At 32.5% G+C, this 21,466-nt stretch overlaps 1 protein-coding gene across 8 annotated transcripts in view; it reads left to right on the top strand.

Annotated features, from left to right (window-relative positions):
- Nucleotides 1-21,466, top strand: part of EPHA7 (EPH receptor A7) — a 179,353-nt gene that overhangs the window by 83,636 nt on the left and 74,251 nt on the right. Inside the window, exon 6 of one of the 8 annotated variants that reach the window (XM_054557890.2) lies at nt 4,031-21,036. The exons of the other annotated variants lie outside the window; for them this stretch is intronic. Within the exon in view, the coding sequence (XP_054413865.1) occupies nt 4,031-4,062 (32 nt within the window). The 3' untranslated portion in view covers nt 4,063-21,036. Of the gene's footprint in view, nt 1-4,030; nt 21,037-21,466 lie in introns of those variants that run through there. 8 annotated transcript variants of the gene reach the window in all.

Below are 21,466 nucleotides of genomic sequence, written 5' to 3'. Positions count from 1 at the left end.
AGCATTAGGTATATCTCCCAATGCTATACATGAACTATTTTTTAAACACTACTTTAAATAGGCTTTTAAAGGTACATCAGTTATAATGAAACATTATCCAATATGTTTTGGGTACCAAGGATAGTACTTGTGCCTCTCTTGTAGGTTATAGCAAGAAAGATTCATTATATGTCTCTCATATACTGGATACATGTTCAGATCTCTATCCAGCCATTTCTGGAGTATATCAAGAAATGAATTAGATAATTTCACTATGTGTGATTTGAATTTTAATAATCTCTATTGCTAAATAGAAAATTTTCCATTTCTCTATTTAAATTTTCACAAAATACAAAGGAAAATGATGTAATTTATTGTTATTCATACCACAATAAGAAGCTAATAAGGATTCAAAGAGTATAGTTTCCATGTCTCTATTTTAATTGTTATAGATACATAGGCATGGGATTAAAAATTTAAAAAAAACCCAAAAACTTTGGATGATTATTACTGGTTAACTTATGGGTCTAACAGGTTACTCCTTTCTGCTCCTATTTTCCCACTACTATTCTTCATCTTTGCTGGTGGTCTCCCTTCTAAAACACAGGTGCTTTTTAAAAATATAATTATTTCACTTTTTAAAAAGTATTTCCTTATGTCCTTAATGATACTGAGAACTTTAACAAATCCTTTGGAATTATAATATAAATACCAATGAAACTGTAAAATTTGGAATATAATTATTGTCCCAGGTTTGGTCAGGGCAAAACACTTACATTACAACCCTGGACAGATAATGTATCACATATGTTGATGATTTTGTTTTACATTAGATGAAAAGTCTCATTTTGTTCTAAAACTAAAAACAAGTAGAATAATTTTTATAATATTTCTTGAATATCCCCCATTTTTGGAAGCAGAAAAAGTAAGACTGGATTGACATAAAATATATTGAAGGATACATTCTGGTCTGTTAACACTTAATTGACCCTCTAGGAATCAAACTTGCAACAGTTTTGTGAGGAATATGTTATTAGTCCAAATGCTGAGAGAAGTTAAACAAATTGCCGAAGGTGATAAAGCCCATACACTTGCTGGGTGAGACAACACCTGAGGTTATATGGGTCTGTGGCCTGTCCTGTTGCCTTCTAGGTTACTTATTTCTTCCTGTCTTTGATTTTCACACTTGTGTTGTCCTATTTCTGGGGGAAAAAAAATCAATTCTAATAAAAGTGATGCATACTAATACTGGAAAATTTTAAAATATGAGCTACACATCACAATCTATACTAGTTTTGGATTAAGTGGGAGATATACCTAATGCTAGATGACGAGTTGGTGGGTGCAGCGCACCAGCATGGCACATGTATACGTATGTAACTTACCTGCACAGTGCGCACATGTACCACAAAACCTAAAGTATAATAATAATAATAATAATAATAATAAAAGGGGAAAAAAAAAAGGTGAAACATGCAAGTATGTTCATGGTTATCAGAGAATGAAATGGATTTGCATCACATGTTTAACCTTGATATTTGTGGATTTGAGTCAGAATATCCTAGTTATAATGCATGAAAAGCCACAGGGATACAGTTTTCTATGCACAGTAGCAGAAATGCTAACACCTTAATGTGCTTCTTTGGACATATTTTTTCTACATTATACATTAAGTTTGTTCTCTAATAGTTGGAAAGCATTTTAGATTGTAGGTATTGTATATGCTGGTTAGAGAATTATCTTTAGAAATATAAAATTAGTTTAAGTTCCTAATAGATTCTGGCTATTAGATTTCTGTTGGATGCCAAATTTGAAAATATTTACTCTCATTCTGTAGGTTGTCTGTTTACTCTCTTGATAGTTTCTTTTGCTGTGCACAAGCTCTTTAATTACCCCCCATTTGTCAATTTTTTTGTTGCAGTTGCTTTTGGCATCTTCATCATGAAATCTTTGCCAGGGCCTGTGTCTGGAATGGTATTTCTTAGATTATCTTCCAGTGTTTTATAGTTTTAGGTTTTACATTTAAGTCTTTAATCCATATTGAGTTTATTTCCGTATACGGTGTAAGGAGGAGGTCCAGCTTCAGTCCTCTGCTAGTCAGTTATTCGAGCACCATTTATTGAATAAATAGTTCATTCCCCAGTGTTTGTTTTTGTTGACTTTGTCAAGGATCAGATGGCTATAGGTGTGCAGCTTTATTTCTGGGCTCTCTATTCTGTCTAGTTTTATACCAATACCATGCTTTTTTGGTTACCATAGCATTGTAATATAGTTTGAAGTCTGGTAACATGATGCCTAGAATTGTCCTGACTAATTCAGCTCTTTTTTGGTTCATATGAATTTTGAAATAGTATTATCTAGTTATGTGAACAATGTCATCGGTATTTTGATAAGAATAACACTGAATCTTTAAATTGCTTTGAGCAATATGGCCATTTTAACAATATTGATTTTTTCCTATCATTTAGCATAAAATGTTTTTCTATTTGCTTGTGCCATCTCTGATTTCTTTCAGCGGTGTTTAGTAATTCTCATTGTACAGATCTTTCACCTGTCTGGTTTGCAGTATTAAACAATCCTATTACAAAGTGGGCAAAGGACATGAAGAGATGCTTTGAAGAGAACATACAGGTGGCCAACAAACACATAAAAAAATGCTCAACATCACTAATCATTAGAGAAATGCAAATCAGAATTGCAATGAGATCTCACAGAAGTCAGGATGGCATCATTAAAAAGTCAAAAAATCACAGATGCTGGCAAGGTTTTGGAGAAAAACTTATACACTGCTGGTGGGAATGTAAATTAGTTCAGCCATTGTGGAAAGCAATGTGGTGATTTCACAAAGAACTTAAAACAGAACTATCATTTGATCCAACAATTCCATTATTGGTTATATAACGAAAGGAATATAAATTATTCTGCCATAAAGAGACATGCATGCGTATGTTCATCACAGCACAGTTTACAGTAGCAAAGTCATGGAATCAACCTAAATGACTATCAATGTTAGAGACTGCATGGAGAAAATGTGGTGCATAAATGCCATGGAATACTACATAGCCTTAAAAAAGAATGAGATCATGTTCTTTGAAGCATCATGGATGGAGCTGGAGGACATAATCCTAAACAAATTAATGCAGGAAAAGAAAACCAAATGGTGCATGTTCTCACTTACAAGTGGAAGCTGAACACTGAGTACAGAGAGACACAAAGAAGGGAATGACAGATATCAGGCCTACTTGAGGGTGGAGTTTTGGAGGAGGGAGAGGATCAGAAAAAATACCTGTCAGATACTATGCTTATTACCTGGGTAATGAAATAATCCGTACACCAAACAACCATGACCCAAAATTTACCAATAAGACACCTGCATATGTACCCCTGAATCTAAAATAAAAATTTAAAACGATATAAATTTAACATAAAAATAAATATGAAATTAGTTTCTATTATTTTGATGAATTTGAGCCAGCATTTATGTTTAAATTAATACTCTGCACAAGTTAATTGCTTTAAATCTGCCATATCACAATGTTGATCATATCAGTTTATTTGAAATTCAAAAATGCTCTGAATCATATTTTTTACTTAATTGTATTGAAATTTTAAGGCATTTTCTGAAATAGCTCTTGCTTTTGTCTTCAGAATTTGAGATGTATTAATCCAATGTGCACAATAAACAATGTTTATATAAGCTTGTTTACTTTTGTCATGCACATATATATTACGATATAGCACAAAAATTAAATTTAACATTATAATTGAGTTCCTATAAATTGCATATAAAAATATATAAGCCACTTAGCAAAGAGAGAGATGGAATTTGTAATTTAAGTATGTATCAGATAAAAGATTACAAATATACAAAGCTCATGTTCTGTAGATAACTGTTCATTATTTATAGTACATACTAGAAATATAATTTGCCAGAGTTGGGGTGAAAAGAGTTATACTTACCATTATTGTACTTATTTTATTTTATAAACATTTTTATCAAATTATTACTTTTCTCAAGTTTTTTTGTTTATTTTTTGCTTGCTTTATTCAGTTCTACTTGTCACCTTCCACCAGGTCCACTGAGCGCCACTCTACTACACTTAATCTTAGCCATGACGCTGACAAGCAATTGAGCTTCACTGTAAATATACTTTGAAACCAATTCTGTGAGAATATTTTTAAACAAGTGCTATTATTAAAAGTCTTATCAAAAGTCAAGTACCTGTTTCCTGTGATCTCATGAACAACAAAAAAGTCAAGCACCCAACAATGTCAGGTGTGTAGTAGTTGTATAATATGTATTTTGTTGAGAAAATAGATTAATATGTTATTTCTATTGAACTGAACTGTGCGAGGCAATGTAGCATGTTGTCTACATTTGCCCTAAAGCAGAGTTATATAATGAAAGCCTATTAATTCAGCCTTTGCTTGTGGATGCTATGAAAAGATAAAATGACATAGTGGTTTACAATAGTAGCTGAAAAATAGAAAGTACATATCTTTGAAGAAATTATTAATTGATAAACTAAACAAGGTATAATGTGGTTGAATTGCTATTTGCCACACACATACAAATTACATGGGGAAGTTATTGGATGAGAAAGCAACATTGCCTCAATTGTTTGTATATTTCATGTAAAGTAATAATTTGTCCTTATTCAGATGATTTCCTTAACTCTCCATGATCATTTCTTTGAAAAAATGTTTATGTGTGTACATGAAATAAATTTAGTATGCATTCTAGACAAAATCTCTGTTTCTAAATAAGTTATAAATGAAAAAGTAAGACTCATGTCTAGGTTTGATTTTTAAAAGCTCTGGAATTTTTTTTGTATTTTTCTGCTAAATATATAATCTGCATATTTCAGGAAGGCATGTATTTAGGAGTTGCAGAATTTGGAAAGGAATTAAAGGTAAAGAAAACTGAGAAAAGACCTTTGTGTTTAGCAAGAAAGATATTATTGAAGACCTTAAAAAACATGATTTTATTATAGTGGTGTGACTATACATGTGGAAAAACTAGGGAGACTTGTTTAGGCCATCTCTGTTTACTTCTTTTCTTAAAATGCAGTGATATCCTTCATTTGTAATATTGTAACTTATACTTTTGTTGCCAAAGTTATAACTAAACTTTTACAGATTTACTGCATTTCCATGTTCCTAATTTTACAATTTAGCATCTGCAGTACTTTTCTCCAAATAGCCATTAGTTTATCAAAATGTTTGACATATAGGCCCACTCTTGACTGTGAACCTAAACAGACCGATCATCTAATGAAAAGCCAGTTAAGAAATGTTCACTATTGTGGGTAGGTGTGCATGTTCTCCATACAGCAAAGTCCTAAGATCAGTTATAGAGTAAGGAGTTAATAAATGCTTTACACCTTTTGAGATGGCTTCTCAGCTGATACCCAAGGTAACATAAAAAAGAGAAAAGTGAATATTTTGCCCTTGGAGAAAATGCTGTTGATTGGCTTGGATAAATAACTTTCAGAAAGGAAATCAGCACATTGAAGAGCTATCTGCACCCCTATGTTTACTGTAGCACTATTCACAATAGCGAAGATACGAAATCAACCTAAGTATCGATCAACAGGTCAACAGATTTTTTAAATGTGGTACATATATACACAATGGTATACTATTCAGCCATAAAAAAGAAAGAAATCTGGTCATTGTAGCAATATTGTTGAGCCTGGAGGACATTATGTTAAGTGAAATAAGTCAGGTACAGAAATACAAATACTACTACATGTTCTCACTTATATGTAAGGGCTAAAATCTTTAATAGAAGCCGATAGTAAAATAGTGGTTACTGAGAAGTTTAGGGGAGAGAGGAAGATAGAGGTTGGTTCACATATACAAACTCATAGCTATATAGGAGAAATAAGCTATGGTGTTCTATAACACTGTAGTGTGATATAGTTAACAATAATTTATCTTATATTTTCAAAAAGCTAGAAGAAAGGATTCTGAATGTTCCCAGCACAAAGAACTGATATTAACAAATGTTTGACGTAATGGATATGCTAATCAATCTAATTTCATCATTACACATTCTATACTTGTATCAAAATATCACTATGTACCTCATAAATATGTAAAATTATTATGTGTCAATTAAAAAGAGTCACTTTCATCCTATGATTATCATTTTGTGTATTGTTTGAAAACAATTTAATTGCTATGTTTAACATTGTATAACAAGAATTATTTCAACTTCCTTAGTTACCTCCTTCCCTCATTCCACTGACTGTGGCATTTTTCTCAATTCCTCCAAAATATAGTTTTTCTTCTAACTAGTGTAAAAGGATAAACCTGCTTATACTTTATGTGAGAGTTTACATTGCTAATAACTTAATTAATTAGTATTCTTGTTCAGTATCTTCTGCTCCAAGAATGAGTCTTTGTTGTTTTTGTTTTTTTAATTTCACTTCAGCTGATGAGTGTAATGGAAAGAAGATGGGCTGTGAAGCAAGAGACCTGTTTTCGCTTTCCAGTTCTGCCACAGTCTCCTTGTATAAAGTAGAACATATGTATAACAAGAGTATTTATACAAAATATAATTAAAAATATTTGAGACAATAAGATTATTGGAGAAAATCAAAGAAGTTACTAAGTTTATTTAGTCAGTCATACTCTATAATGGATTAAATGCATTCTTTTGGAGATGTCTCCTTTTTTAAAAAAAAGTATACAAAGAATAGCTGTGTTGGAAAAGTATTTGAAAAATCAAAGATGTCAGGATTCATACACAGTTCATGGCATAGCACTCAGGTTCTTTATTAGGTGTGAAGTAAAATTCTTGGAACAGTTCTTGGACCATATGCTGTTGCTAGTTAGCATGTCTAAAAATGATAATTGTATTTTCATATTTACATTAATATTGCTTGTAATCTGGCTTATATATTAATTAACAAAAGCTTTTAACCTTTCTGTTTGAAATAAATAACGATTAGCAATTAAACATTTCAGTTACTTCTGATTTTAAAAGTATGATAAATGTTTAGTGGCCAGTGTCTCATTCAGAACTTGTAGGTCATACTCTGCAGTTATTTATCTTTGGTGTGTATTACTTACATTATTACAATGCGGGTCTGAAGAAAGAGGATTTTCATTCAATCTGACACTAAAATATAAAATTCTTAAAGGAAACAAAAGTTAAAAGTTATTGGTAATGAAAAAAAAACCTACATTACTTTATTCACTTTAGTTCCCTGGGGAGTTAGTTATTTGTGTGTACATGTTATTGTTAAAGTTATTTTTAATGTTAAAAGATGAATATGGATTTTTATAATGCAGTTTTGGTTAATTCATTCTGCAAAATGTGACCTTGACTTGCTGTTTTTCTCTTCCCTCCTTAATAATGTTGTCTTTAAATTAGAAAATAGTACTTTTCATATTTGGTTTATTTTATTGTATAATCAAAGTATTATTTTGCCCATGTAGTCTTTTAAGGAGACCATGCCATTTGCTATTCCTCTTTCTCCCTATTATTTAAGATATGTGCTTAGAGGGAGCACATTGATTATGTAGGGCTTCTATGAGAATTCACTAATGAGAATATATTATTACCCAGATTGAATAGTGCCCCTTTGGTGCATTAAAATTGCCATGACTCAGGAACCAATGTCCTAGAAGAAATCTTGGTATTCAAGATAATAAAGTCAGGTAAGAAAGACCAGATTACCTCTATTTTGGGTGAGGAAAGATGATTAAAGTACGAGTTATGATGCACTTTAGAAAAGTGTGGATTCCATCATGCCAAAACATTTCCCAGCTGGCTAATACTTGAAAAGTCACCAGTGAAATGTTTTCCCTTAAAACTCTCATATATTGTTGTATCATTCAAAGATATTTATTCAGCATTTCACACATTTCATACATTACTCTAGATGCTGGGAAAAGCTATAGACAAAAAAAGAAATCTCTGTTCTTAAAAAGTTTCTGGTAGAAGTGGGGTGCAAGTAGAACAGACAGAAATATACTAAATGTGTAAAATATAAAAAATTAGATGATGTTGTTCAAACAAAATACATAGGAAAGCCATGAATGGAGTGTCAAGGGATTGCAGTTTTTAAAAATTGCCAGGAAAGGCTTTATTGGTATGACGTTTGAATAAAGACCTGAGTGAGATATGAAAACAAAGCCAAACAGAGGAAGAGTGTTCTGGACAGAGAGAACAGCCTGTGCAGGTCCCACGGAAAGAGCATGTTTAGCATGTTCAGTGGGGGAGATAAGTGTATCTGGTGTGAAGACAGAAAGGAGGAGAGTAGAAGAAATGGAAGTTGGGTGTTAACAGAGTTGCAACGACACACTGTGTTAGACCTTGCAAGTCATTATAACCACTGGCTTTAGATGAAGATTGAAAGCCAATGGAGGGATTTAAACAGAAGAATGACATGAATATACTTTCATAACCATCTCATTAACAATCTCGCTGCTGTGTTAAGAATAGCTAAGGGGTTCTCAGGAGCAAGAGATGAGTTTAGGAGGCTATTGCAATAATCTAGAAGGTGGCTTTCACTAGGGTGGTAGCAATGGAATGGTAGGGAGTAGTGAATTCTGAATACATTTTGAATATAGAGTCAACAAGATTAGCACACTGAATGTGGAATATGACAGAAAGACAGTGACCAAGGGAGGCCTTGAGTATTTTAAACCTATGCAACTTTTGAAAAGATGAAGTAACTAGTAACTCTAGACAGAAAAATTTGTGGGAGAGACAGGTTTGAAGAAGTTTAGGAACTCAGTTTCTGTCATGCTGTGTTTAAGATGCTATAGTTGCCTCTAGTTTATGTGTGATATTGGGGTTAATTATGTAAATCTGGAGTTTTCAGCATCGACATGGAATTTAAAGTCATGAACTAAATGAGATAAAAGGAAGTGAGTATAAATAGAATAAAAACCAGGGTTGAGGTGTGAGTGCCAGGGCACTGGATGATGAAGAACAATCAGGAAAAGTGACAGAGAATGAATGGCCATTGAGACAATAGAAAAAATTCAATTTGATGCTCAGAAAGCAAAGTTATTTCAAGGAGGAGGCAATGATCTGTCCCAAATGTTGATAGCTCTGCAAGGTGAGGAGTGAGAACTGAACTTTGGATATAATCAATTCAGTATGAGTCTAGTGGCCATCAGAACATCTCATGTGTCTTAGACTGCACTGATTTATAGAGTAAAGGTGGCTGATACTCAGCTCTGCTCGGCACATGCCACTTCCAACTAGGAATATTGTGCCCAATTCTAGATAGCACAGATTAACAGTCATACAAATATATTTTAAAGTGTTGGGAAATATGAGGTAACTCACAATCATGTAAGATGGATACCAGTTGAAAGAATGAGTTTGGCTAAGTTGGAGAAAACTAAGAAGATACAATAATAAAAATTTGCAGCTTTGTATCTTAGAAAGTTCTTTCTTATATTCAGTTACAATATGTCTTTCTGTTGTTTCTGCCCATTCATTGATGTACTTAATAAATATTAAGCACCTGTCATGAGTCATTCTGCTAACCGCTGGATGTGTGTTAGTATGAAATAAAGACAGGATTCCTCTGTTCACAGAATAGATTCTCTGAAAGATTTTAGTCCAAACACGTCATATGCTATGAGGGGATCCCAGGATCTATTCCTGCATTAACAGGGAACTCACTTGCTAAACACAATGAAGAGGGAGAGACCTTACCTTTCAGTTTCAGTGAACAAATAATTTCTTAGTTTTAAAACTTTCTTCTACTTATAATTTTCAGTGAAACTGGAAATCTTCACATAGAGATAATTTTAGGTCACTTTCTAGTCAGCCTTTCTCCTAAGTAAGTTCTAGTTATGCCATTCATTAGATATTTAACAGTTAACACAAGAAGCTATCTTCATATATTTTATATAAATAGAGTATTCATTTAAAATCGCTCTTTAATATGTTTAAGATGACATTGAATGTTGTGCAGTGTTTTATTGAAATGAGGGTTGTGATTTTACTTGTTTGTTGAATACTTATTGAGTGCTTACTGTATGCCAGGTAATTTGCTGAGGGCTGGATATTCAGTGGTGACATGAACATAGCCTCTCATGGAACTTAGACTATAGGGAGAGACAGATTTTAATCTCTTTCCTTTTTACTTCCCACTATTACCACGGCATAATTCTTCAGTGTTCTTATGAGATTTTCATTACATGAATATTAGACTATGAATAGAATTATCTTCCATGTAACTAATGTTTGTTGAACACAGCAGGCAGTTTATAAATCTAGAATTATTATTCTTGACTCTTTGTTAGATCTCATTGATGGCGAAGAGAGGATGTTGTGTCATTTTTTTTTCAGCAAGCATGGGCATCAGCACTACATCTATCTTGAGCCAGCAGTGCAAACAGATAATTATTTAATATCCTGTGTTTGATGATAACCATTTTTCTTGGCAAACGTTTGAATTAAGCAAGTTTTCTTTATTGAAATTTTCAAGATACAAAGTCCTTCTTTTTAGCCACTTGGATATATTTAGAAACTTCAAAGTGTGTCTAGTAAATATAAAATATTAAGTATACCGGTAGATTCATAACAGTTTTTTACTGCAGTTAACCTTGGTTAAATGTACACCTGTTTTCAATACCAAGAAAAGTGATGGTTCATTTTGTTGGAATTTTTAAAATTTCCTTCATTTATCTTATCTATTATTTTTACCTTGATTCTCTAGGTAGACATATTTTGGTAAGATTAGAAAATGTAGAAGGTGGGAAGGAGTGGAGTATAGTTGGATGATAGATATTAAATTTTACTATTTTAAACAAAGCTTACAATTACAGAAAATTTTAGACAATTGATCATAGGAGATATTTATTTTAAGTCACTTACCCATCACTGGTTTGGCCTATATTATGTAGCTAAATAAGCCTGGCTTTTGTTTTGATAAAGAGGCATATATCTTTTTAGAAGGATTTGGTGATGAACTCCTCACTTAAATAATTTTATTTATTAAAAAAGAATAAGTGAGATAATGCTGAAGTTTCTATAATATAGGAAACACGTAGGACCAATTGTTTCTGAATTCCATTGATAGTGTCCTTTGAATTTAGGGTTAAAGTTGAGCTATAGCTTATTTTGTAACAAGTGTTTCCCTATATGCATATATTATTCCTGGCAATTCTAAATATTTCTTCAGCTGGTAGAATCTTCACTCTGTCTCAGTCTGTACACCCACTCTCTCTCATTCTCCTCCCATACACCCTCATTTTTTATACTACATAACCCCAGTTTTAGAAGAGGTATGTTCACTGGAAAAAAAAATGCCTTTTTTCAGGATTGTTATTAATAAGTACAAAATAAAATAGTGAGCGAAAAATCTATCAATAAAAGGCTTGCACATATCCCTTCTGCCCTCTACAATATGAACCTCTTTTGCTTCTACTCTTACTATGAATACACAGAAACACTTTACTCAGCTTCCTGGCCAAGGCCTTGATTTGTAAAAAAATTATGAAGTCTCAATGCTTTTATGTTTGTTTGCCTCGGTGATAAATAGTGAATATTTGTCTTTCTCTGTATACGTGTTGAAAGCACCCTTGATTCCCTCTTTTCTTGATCATGTTTCTGCAGTCTCAAAGAATGGAATGCCCCTACTTGCCCTGGCACACTTACATGCATTTTTTTTTTAGAGTGTGGCAACTGATGTTATTTAAGAGGTAGGATACACATGTTGAGAGGGTCTAGTTTCCTTCTTCCAGACTTACATGTTGTATGAGTTCTGTGATCCCATTTTTGCCTCAAGGCCAATCCTGCTAGATTATTGTATTTCATGCCTTTCATCTGCCCTTGGGTTTACAAAAATCTGATAAAGATTTATAGATGACTTCCCCAAGCTAGAAAATCTAATGGCACTGATGTTGATGAGGATCAACTTTATTTTCTGATAGAAACTTTTTTAAATTACCTGAGATTTTCTTTGCCACTCTTGTATAATCAGAGCTCAATTAAAAAGATTCTGATGAATATTATGAGGATTTAATTAAAGGCATATTTTATGTTAGTTAATATACTCATATGTTGGTAAAGGAAGTTATCCCAGGACAAACTTAATGCAGATTTTAAAAAAATCAGTCTATCCATTAACAGTAATTTTGCAGTATTTTTCTAAGGAAACACATCAAAAGACAGTAGCAATACTTCTGCCTTAGGTGAAAAATCCCAAAAATATTTGTTGTGCTCAAAAGAGTCTGTCTGCCCCTTCATGGATGGTTTAAGATAACTTTTGGCAGCAGAAAGCAGACCACTGATAATACTTGGAGGTAGTTTTGTATTCATGATTTAATACATGTGAAATAAGTAATGGGGGGTCTCCTGGAGTTAAGATTTTAATATTTCAGTTGTAGATAACTCTCTTTGAAAACATAGCTTTTTATACAGATTTGGTGTGAAAATGTTTAGTTGAGCAGATGGAGATCCAGCTGGTAGAATATATGTTTGTCAGGGTATCTAGCATTTAGCTACATCCAAAAATGATATCAAACTGAAAGATGCTAAAGAGCAGCACTGTATGAAAGCCAGTATGATCAGTTAAGGGTAGAGTCCTTTCATTTTTGATTTCCTAACCTTGTAGAAATACATTTTAATCCAGATGGAATTTTTAATTTTAAAAATAAAATCTGAGAAAATGTAAATAAACTTGTCAAACATCTGCCTTTCCAAAATCTTGATTATAGTAGGCCAGGAAAAACATGCTACTTTGTGTGTTAAAACTTAGTACCTAATGAATAGTATATATTTGTACATGTACAATAAACATGCACATTTCCCAGAACTTTATATTCTATATATTTGGTATCATTATTTTGGTTTCTTGAACTGTAAGAAGTGGTGGATGGTAATTGAGTAGAATATTAAGAGAAAGAAGGAAAGAATTTGTGGAAGAATGACAAGAGTCCTAAATACACTCGAAAACGTTTTACCCCATTGGATTCCAGTATTTAAGTCCCCACTGAGGTGGATAAAAGGCCAGCTTAGCAAGGAATCATGTGTTTACTCCTAAATTTTAGAGCCTGTACATTTAATTGATTAATACAGTCTGCTTGTTTGTTTCTTTCATAAAGAGATGAATATGTAGAAATAAATTATTTTGTTAAAATGCTTAAATATGTATAATCAAAAAATTCTATATTATGCCTTTGAAGTTGTTTATTTTAATTGAAAGCAATTGGGCAAAACCAAAAAGTTTTCACATCTTTTTTTTTGTTTCCCCTTTGAATACCATATTAATAAAATCTTCATTCAAACTTTTAAATTAAGTCTACTGAAAATGCCCAACTTGATTAACTGTTGTTCTATATGACCCTCAAAAAGTGATAACTGACATATTCATTCATATTGCTAGTAAAACACACACACACATAAAGCACAGATGGGGGACAGAATGCTCCCTGAATCTGTAAAACTGCTTACCATAGTGAGTAAAAGTATCTGTAGGTGACTTTTGGAAGGCTTCCCTCAGGGATTTATTTGAATCACTAAATCCAAAGAGAATATTTAATCCCTATTTGATACAATGAGTTCATGAAAATGGGTCCTAATTTTGAAGGTGTAATCAGAGTTAGATAGTCACTAGTATGCCTCTCTAATTCAGTCATTGATATAACCTGAGCTACTGCACTGCTTTAAAATATTCGCTTACCAAAAACTAAAGCTAGGAAAAGCATGTTCCTTAGGAGCATGATTTAGTAAATCCAGACTTAGAAATTAATTAATGAAGAGTATGCCTCTGCAAAACTCCAGTATATTTATCAGAAAAGCACCCCTCTATGAAATAATAAATCTTTTGGCCTTCCTGGGGAGCTTTATGTTTTATAAAACAAGACAAAAAAAGGAATTGCTTGCAGTAGATTTTAAGAGATACAAAATTTCCCTGTAAGTTTTTGTTGGAATATTTCTTCCTAAATTTTAAAAAGAATAATAATTAATGCTATATTTTTTCTTCAAATTCCATCTCAAACCTTACTTGTTTTATCTCACTTTCCTACAGTGTAAATTATATAGTATACATTACAGATATATAATAAAAAAATTACATAGTGTAAATTTTATGCATCTGTATATATATGTGTATACATACATGTTTGCGTATGTTTATAAAATATGTGCGTGTGTGCGTCTGTACAGTGTGAAAGCCTGTGTGCTTAGCTTATGACATATTGAGACTTGTATTGTTTTTTACATTCATTATTCATTCATTAATTCAGTTAATCTTCACAGTGCTCTATAATGTAAGTAGTATTAATGTCTTCATTATAAATATGAAGAAATTAATGTATAAAGAGTTTGAATAACCCAAGGTCGTACAGTGGCAGTAATCAAACCCCAAATTGTGCTCTTAATCAAAATGCCTTATGGCTTTTTCTAATTTTCTAATGTTTCTAAAACCCAACATGAATCTCAAAAAGAGATAGTTTGGACATTTACCTGAGTAACTGACCAGTTAGTTTAACAAATTCCTTTAAAACTGATCAATGAATGTTGATGCAGTGTGGAGTTGTGTGGACCACAGGGACCTGGAGAGGGAATATCTCCTTTATAAGGAGTAATCACTTCCCTGTTCTTGCTGAAGATGCGTAAGTGCCCAGTGGGGTCAGAAATGTCAATTCTAGAAGTCAAGTCAGAAATCTAAATTTGTCAGTGAAATTTCAGATATTATAATTTTTGTCTTGTAATTAAACTTAGTAAACAAACTGCACCTTAATTGTGTCTAACAAAACAAATATAGAGAGAGGAAATCAGAAGCGCACTAATTAGTGAGCTCAGTCATATCCAGACATTGCAGATTGAGTTCCAAGGATAAACAGACTCTGAGACAGAGATACATATGCAGGAATTTTATTGGAGAATGCTCCTGGGATCAATGCCTCACCTATTGTGATTGATATATACATAATCAACAAATAACATATAACTGTTGCCTACTATTTGATTCTTCAATTCTCAAAATATTATCTTCTCAAAGTTGATATTAGGTGCTGTTACAATGCAAATACTGAGACCCACACTCAGGAAGTTTTGATTCTGTAGACAAACTTGGTGGAGACCAGTTATATATATTTTTATAAGTATGCAGGTAATTCTAATTATTTTAATGCATATGCCACATATTGAGATATACTGATTTAAAAGAGACATATATAAATACTAATTCATATATTTTCTCGAGGGTATGAATTGTATACTGTACATCTTTTTATAAGCCCTCCTCGTAACACGTGATAAGTAAATTGAATTTACTGCTGTTTTATTTAGCAATTATTACATCATACAAAATATACACAAACTATCTTGTTAACTGTATAACATTTTATAAGTCAAATTATATTTCAATGAATCAAAACTATTTTTGAAAATGTCTGACTTGGTAAGCTCCTACAATCCCATATTTCAGCATTTTAATGCTGCCTCAGGACTTGGCTAATTGTGTTGGGCCATCTTGTCTCTAAAGCATTAAATACTAGCAAAGCTGTGTAAGCTTTAAATATAATTTTCCAAATTATATTTTCCCACGAATGCTTATGAAATTTCATGTTATCAAAATTGCAATAAATTTCTTTATTATGAAATGTACTTCCCTTAGCTTTAATTGCACCTCTGACCTGTGTCTAATAGCATCCTTTAAAACCAAGAAAGAGGATACTAAGCATTATACTTCTATAGAACCTGTTTTCTCTAGCTACATTCTTAAGTATATTTAGTAAATATGAAAGGGAATCGTTTTTCTCCCAAGTGAAGTAAAATTGCACTACAAACCATTTTCTGCTAATGATTGTATTCTTTCAAAATAGTGAAGCATATTTGCTCTCTAATCACTTTGCCTATCATTGTAATATAATATTAATTTTAAAGAGTTCTATTTTGGAATGAAAAACTAATATACTGAATCTTTATTCGAAAGGTGCTTATATATTAAAATGCTTTGCTAAGCTTTTGTTAAATCTGCAGAATATTCCAACATGCTGAAACTTCTTAATATTAAAATATGACATTTATTAAAGCACTTCTGAGTAAAATAAAACCAGGCATGAAAATATAATATCAGATGCAATTTCTACAGTTTCACAAGGAGGTTAGCTAATCAATGAAATGGATCAGTGATTTCTCCTCCTTAAATGAGCAGCCCATTAATACTAGCACACAATACATGCTAGACATTTCACCACAGAGTCACATCTTTAATTATCTATCATACTTTCTTATTATAATATTTTACCCAATTTATCCCTAAATATCTAGTAAATCTGTACTAGTAAGAGGGAGCCTCAGCATGGAATATTTTTCAGCTTACCACAGAAATTGAAAAAAATATATAAAATCACTTTTATTGCTGTATAGATGTTATTTTTCATGTGAATTTATAATTGTCAGTTATCAATTATTAAACAGTATAATATTTGATTGTGAATATATGTAATCTTTCAGGAAATCTTATTGAATCTACCTTCCAAATATTTGTAAAACATATTTATGGAATATGACCACTTTCTTCACTTCCACGGCTATGTAGCCCCCAGCATTTCCTATCTGGATTACTGCAAAACTTCCTAGTAGGTCTTCGTTGTTCTATACTTGACTCTACATCCAGTTCTCAATCACAGCAGTTACATCCTTTTTAAAGCATAGACCATTTTGTTCCTCTGCTCAGAAAGCTGCTGTGAGTCCACATCTCACTCTGAGCAAGAGTAGAAGTCTGCCAGGCTTTATGTGATCTGCTGCCTATCCCACCTCCTCAGCATCTCTGGTCTCAGCTCCTACCACTAACCCCCTCATTCATGTATTCCAGGCATGCTAGTCTCTTTACTAATCCTTAACACACACCAGAAGTGTTCCTATCTTTGGGCCTTTGTTCTAGCTGTTCCCACTCCCTTAAAATTATCATCCCCTGGATATCTGTTTGGCTACCAAACTCATCTCTATCAAATCATTGTTCAAACTCTGCATGCTCAATGACAGTGTGCAAACAACCTTACTTAATATAACAACTTGTAACTTCTTAACATTTCTGACCCCCTAACCCTACTCTTTCTAGAGTACTTTGCACCTTCCACACTGTACAGTTTCTTTAGTTGTTAACTTTATTGTCCATCTTTTTGGGGAAAGTATATGTTTTACTAGGATAGAGATATTTCTTTTCCTTAATATTACTTCCTAAACACTTATAAGAGTGATGTGAACATATGAGGCCCTTAATAAATATTTGTTAAGTAGAATTGAATTGAATTCTAGTTTGTGACATTAGGAGGAAGATAAATTGTTGAATGCATATCATTTTTATTTAAGAATTGAAATCTAAATTTAAGTGACAGCAATGGTTCAGAGGTTGAAATGCCAGAAAAATTCATTGTATTTTTCAGAAAACACCACTGTTTTTCTTTTCCTTTCAGCCACAGCAATAGTTTCCTGATTCTAGAATTTGAGGTAACTTTAAAATTGAGAAAACAGTTTTTAAGAAGGAAAAGCTGACAAATGATTGCTGCCTTCTTTTAAAGCTTTGTTATTTTTTCATAAAAACTACATAAAGTTCTTATAATGAGTCTCATTATGGTATCATTGCCAAAATGGTCATGCCATAGACAATAAAGCAAAAACAAACAAAAAACAAAATGACATAGTATTTTTATCTCTATTGTTTATTAAAAGCCGTTGTCTTTAAACACTAAGCAGAAAATATAATTTTAAGATTAAGGTCATTTTTTAAATTAAATATATTTACCTTTGTTAAAATGCATAATTTATTGCATTACCCTTCTTTTTCTCATTTCTCGTGAAAACTGCATCAAGAAATTGTTCTTATCTGCCAACCTGCACTTAGATACAATGAATTAGGGAACTTGTTGGCTTCAGAATGCCTGGTTCCAAGTAGCTTCTTTCTGCGCATATCTTTCACTTTCTCACCAAGCAGATGGCAGCATAGTGGCAAGTTATGGAGACATGCAGGCCAATTTATTCTGCCATGCACTAAAAACTGTGCTAGAATTTGTGGGCAAAATAAAAGCAAGAGAAGGAAACTAACACTTTTTGAGAGCCATATTATATACCAAGCTCTGTGTTAGTGTTTTCATATACACTATTTTATTCAAGAAATCCTTGAATTAGCAAGAGAGATATGTTAACACATAGGAGTACAGTATGTCTTATAAGTACATTTTTTCTTTTTAGAAGGGTAATGCCATAATTGGATTAGTTGTTTGAACTTTATGCAGTATAATATTTCTATCAAAAAGAAATGGTGGGACTTCCAGATACAGTAAATGATTATGAAGAAGGTATTGAGGTAAGAATGAGAGTTATGATTACTGGATGGCTGACCTGAAGGAGGATGAAGAGTTCCAATTCATATGTAACCTCATTAGATAAGCTGCTTTATCTCTTTCTAGTTAATGACTCTCCAAGGGGTTCATAAGCCAGCTGTGATGGCAGCAGGAGCCAGTTTCACATATCGTAGGTGCTAGACACAGCCAAGGATTTCTGCCTTTATAACAGCTGAAGGGGTTGGAGGTGGGTTGGTTTGATATGGAGGGAGGATAAAACTTAACTATGTTTTAATTCAGGCAAAATGGGTTCTGCTCAAGCAGTTAATATCTGAACTTGTTGTGATTATGTGTAATTCTGTGACCAAGTTTAAATGCAGCTTAAGACTAAATCTTTATATGCCAAGTCCTCATTAAAAAGAAAATTAATAATGAATTCTTTTGCTAATGTTAAAATTGAATGACCTGAAAAATGTGTCTGAGAATTAACCATGGCTATAATTCATATGTAAAAATACCAAGGCCATCAAAAAACTGGGTCCTATAGAAGTGTGTTCCCCCAATTTACTACCTTTACTTGTTGAAGAACTGTTTTTTCACAGCTACCTTCTACTGCCTTTTATACCATGCATTCCTAGGACTGGCTCCCACCTGTTATATATGGGAAATGTGAATTCATTTTCACATTAGCTTATTTAAGACATAATTAAAATAGTAAATCTTCTTTAAAATCCCTATAGTAAATTCCAAAGCCAGAAAGTTGTGGGGTTTCTGCAAGAGTATTTTATATCTACCTAGGCAAACATACCACTTACACACTAGAGAATAAAGCCCTCAAGAGCATCTGCCTGTAAGTTTGCTTGCATCCTAGAAGAAAGAAAGAATGAGGAGAGAAGAGAGAAAATCCAAAATGTTGAGCATGTTATTACATGTTTAAGAAAGAGCAGCCAGGGAGAAATGACCCTCGTAAGCACAGCAGGTAGTTTTACTAGATGTACAAACTGAAATAACTATGTTCCATCTTAGGACTGTAGTTTAGTTTTCTTCTTGTCAAGGCTAATTATTATTTTCCAACTGGCTTCTAAATGTTTTCAATATTTGTTTGTATTGCTATCTCACTTGTATAGTTAGAAGCCAAGTATACAGGGAATGTATTCAGAGAATCTAATAATGAATACTATTCATTTACATAATGCAGAAACTCAATGTCAACAGGACATTCTTGAAAATATATAATCCTTCTGAAATATAATCAGACATAGTAAACAATTTGCCTTAAGTTTACTTAGTCATTTTTACTAGTTAATATAGAAAGTAATTTCTTTGCACAATTGATATTTTATATGTAAATAATTTATTACATATCAGATAAGCAGTTTGCATCTGATAGGTAGATACTCAGAAGAGTATATATTGCTTTAAAAGTATAGATGTTTTCACAGAAATAGTGTTACACACTATCTAGAAATTCTATAATTGCAGTATGTAATATAATACAAGCAATGTTAGAACAGTAGCTTTCAAAGTCTCTGAAAACATATGTAACCTCACAGGGAAAACTCCTAAATATTTTCAGGTTGATTCTACACGTAAATTCTGATGTTATAAGCTAATTGACATACTCAGTTCCACAAAATGAAAATCTTAAAATGATATAATTTTAAACATTGTTAGGAAGTTAGGAAGGGGGTGTTATTGCAATTATTCTTAAACATAAATAATCTCCTACATATGCATTGTTAAATATGAGGATTTTTAGAAATCACTCCTTCCTGCCTTACCGGTTGTGGTTTGAGGGAGTAAAGTAGGCTCATTCTAAGGATCTGTTAGCTTCACTGTTATTATTATAACTACGGCAGTGCAGGCCCTTCGTATGTTAGCACAGCTATTTGATTTGCTTTCTTTCCAATAATATGTTCTCATTGTACCCTCTTATCACTTTCAAAAACATAGGAGCTTAGCTGAGCCATTTCTTTGACTTGGAGGAACTTTAGTTTCTACAACAGGAACAATGAAATCAACTTTTTCCCGTCTATATAGTTTAGGGCGCATATTCCAGGGGGTCTAGTCCTACAACTAGGTTCTTAAAATAAAACATGAACTGTGGATCCCTAAGGAGAGGATCAAACACTGAGAGTGAATTATTAGTACTTTTAGCATAAGTAAAATAACACACTATGAGAAGATTAGTTTCATAGGCCATAAAATTGATAAGACAAAACACAGTACTTCCTAGGTAAAAAGTTGAACAAGAAAAGTTCAGCAGAGAGTGAATCTGTTGATTTTAGAATTCAGTGATGAACACTTTGAAAAATATGCAGCAGAAGCCAAATCACTTATTCATCCACAAGAGTAACACTAATGTTACAGAGATTTTTGAAATACAAAAAAATAGACTTGACCATTGGTTTCCATAACCAGAGATAACAGCTGAAATCAGAGCAAGCTGTTATATAAAGGGGGATGAAGTTTCTTTCATTTAGATTGTTACGTATTAAGTATTTTCTTTTGAAATTTGTCATAGATTTGCATGATTTGGGACCTTTGAAGACAAAGACAGACCACACAACTGCTGCATATTCTTATAATTATACACTTTATTTTATGGTTTAGTTTGCATCTTTGAGATATTTGACACACAGCTTAGAAGAAATTACCCTAGTTTCTGTTAAGTGTGAATACCTAAGTGATACATATTTTAATCAGAGATTTAACCCCAATGAAAACATCTAATATTCTGGTTTATCAGATTTTGATAATATATATTTACTTACTAATCACTTAATGCATTTTACTTAAGAAAATTATATTGTTAGTCTTAACGTTAATTTTCAAGTTTTTAATATATAAATATAGTGACTTAACATTTTTAAAGTTTGCAAGCATCACTAAAATATTTATTCAATAACTATAATATCTAATAAAATTCATAGTTCAATTCCAGATATTATCAGTTAAATCTAAGTTCAGTTTTCTTGAGTAAACATTTATTTTTTATATTCCCACAAAATTGGTTGTATTCTTCAAATAATGCCTACTAATATGGCTTTCATGTTTGGTCATCGTTACAGGTCCTGTATGTAAGGTGGTCTTGTTGCTCTTGGTTGAACTAAGAGCTCTGCAAATGGTCAGTAGATGTATGCTTTACTCAAGGATTGTGAGGCAAGTTAAAACAGATATGGAAGTTGGGCCTGTCAGTGAAAGGGTCAGC

This window comes from Pongo abelii, chromosome 5 (assembly GCF_028885655.2).
Source record: "Pongo abelii isolate AG06213 chromosome 5, NHGRI_mPonAbe1-v2.0_pri, whole genome shotgun sequence".
Lineage (NCBI taxonomy): Eukaryota > Metazoa > Chordata > Mammalia > Primates > Hominidae > Pongo > Pongo abelii.
This window is presented reverse-complemented; position numbering and strand designations above follow the sequence as displayed.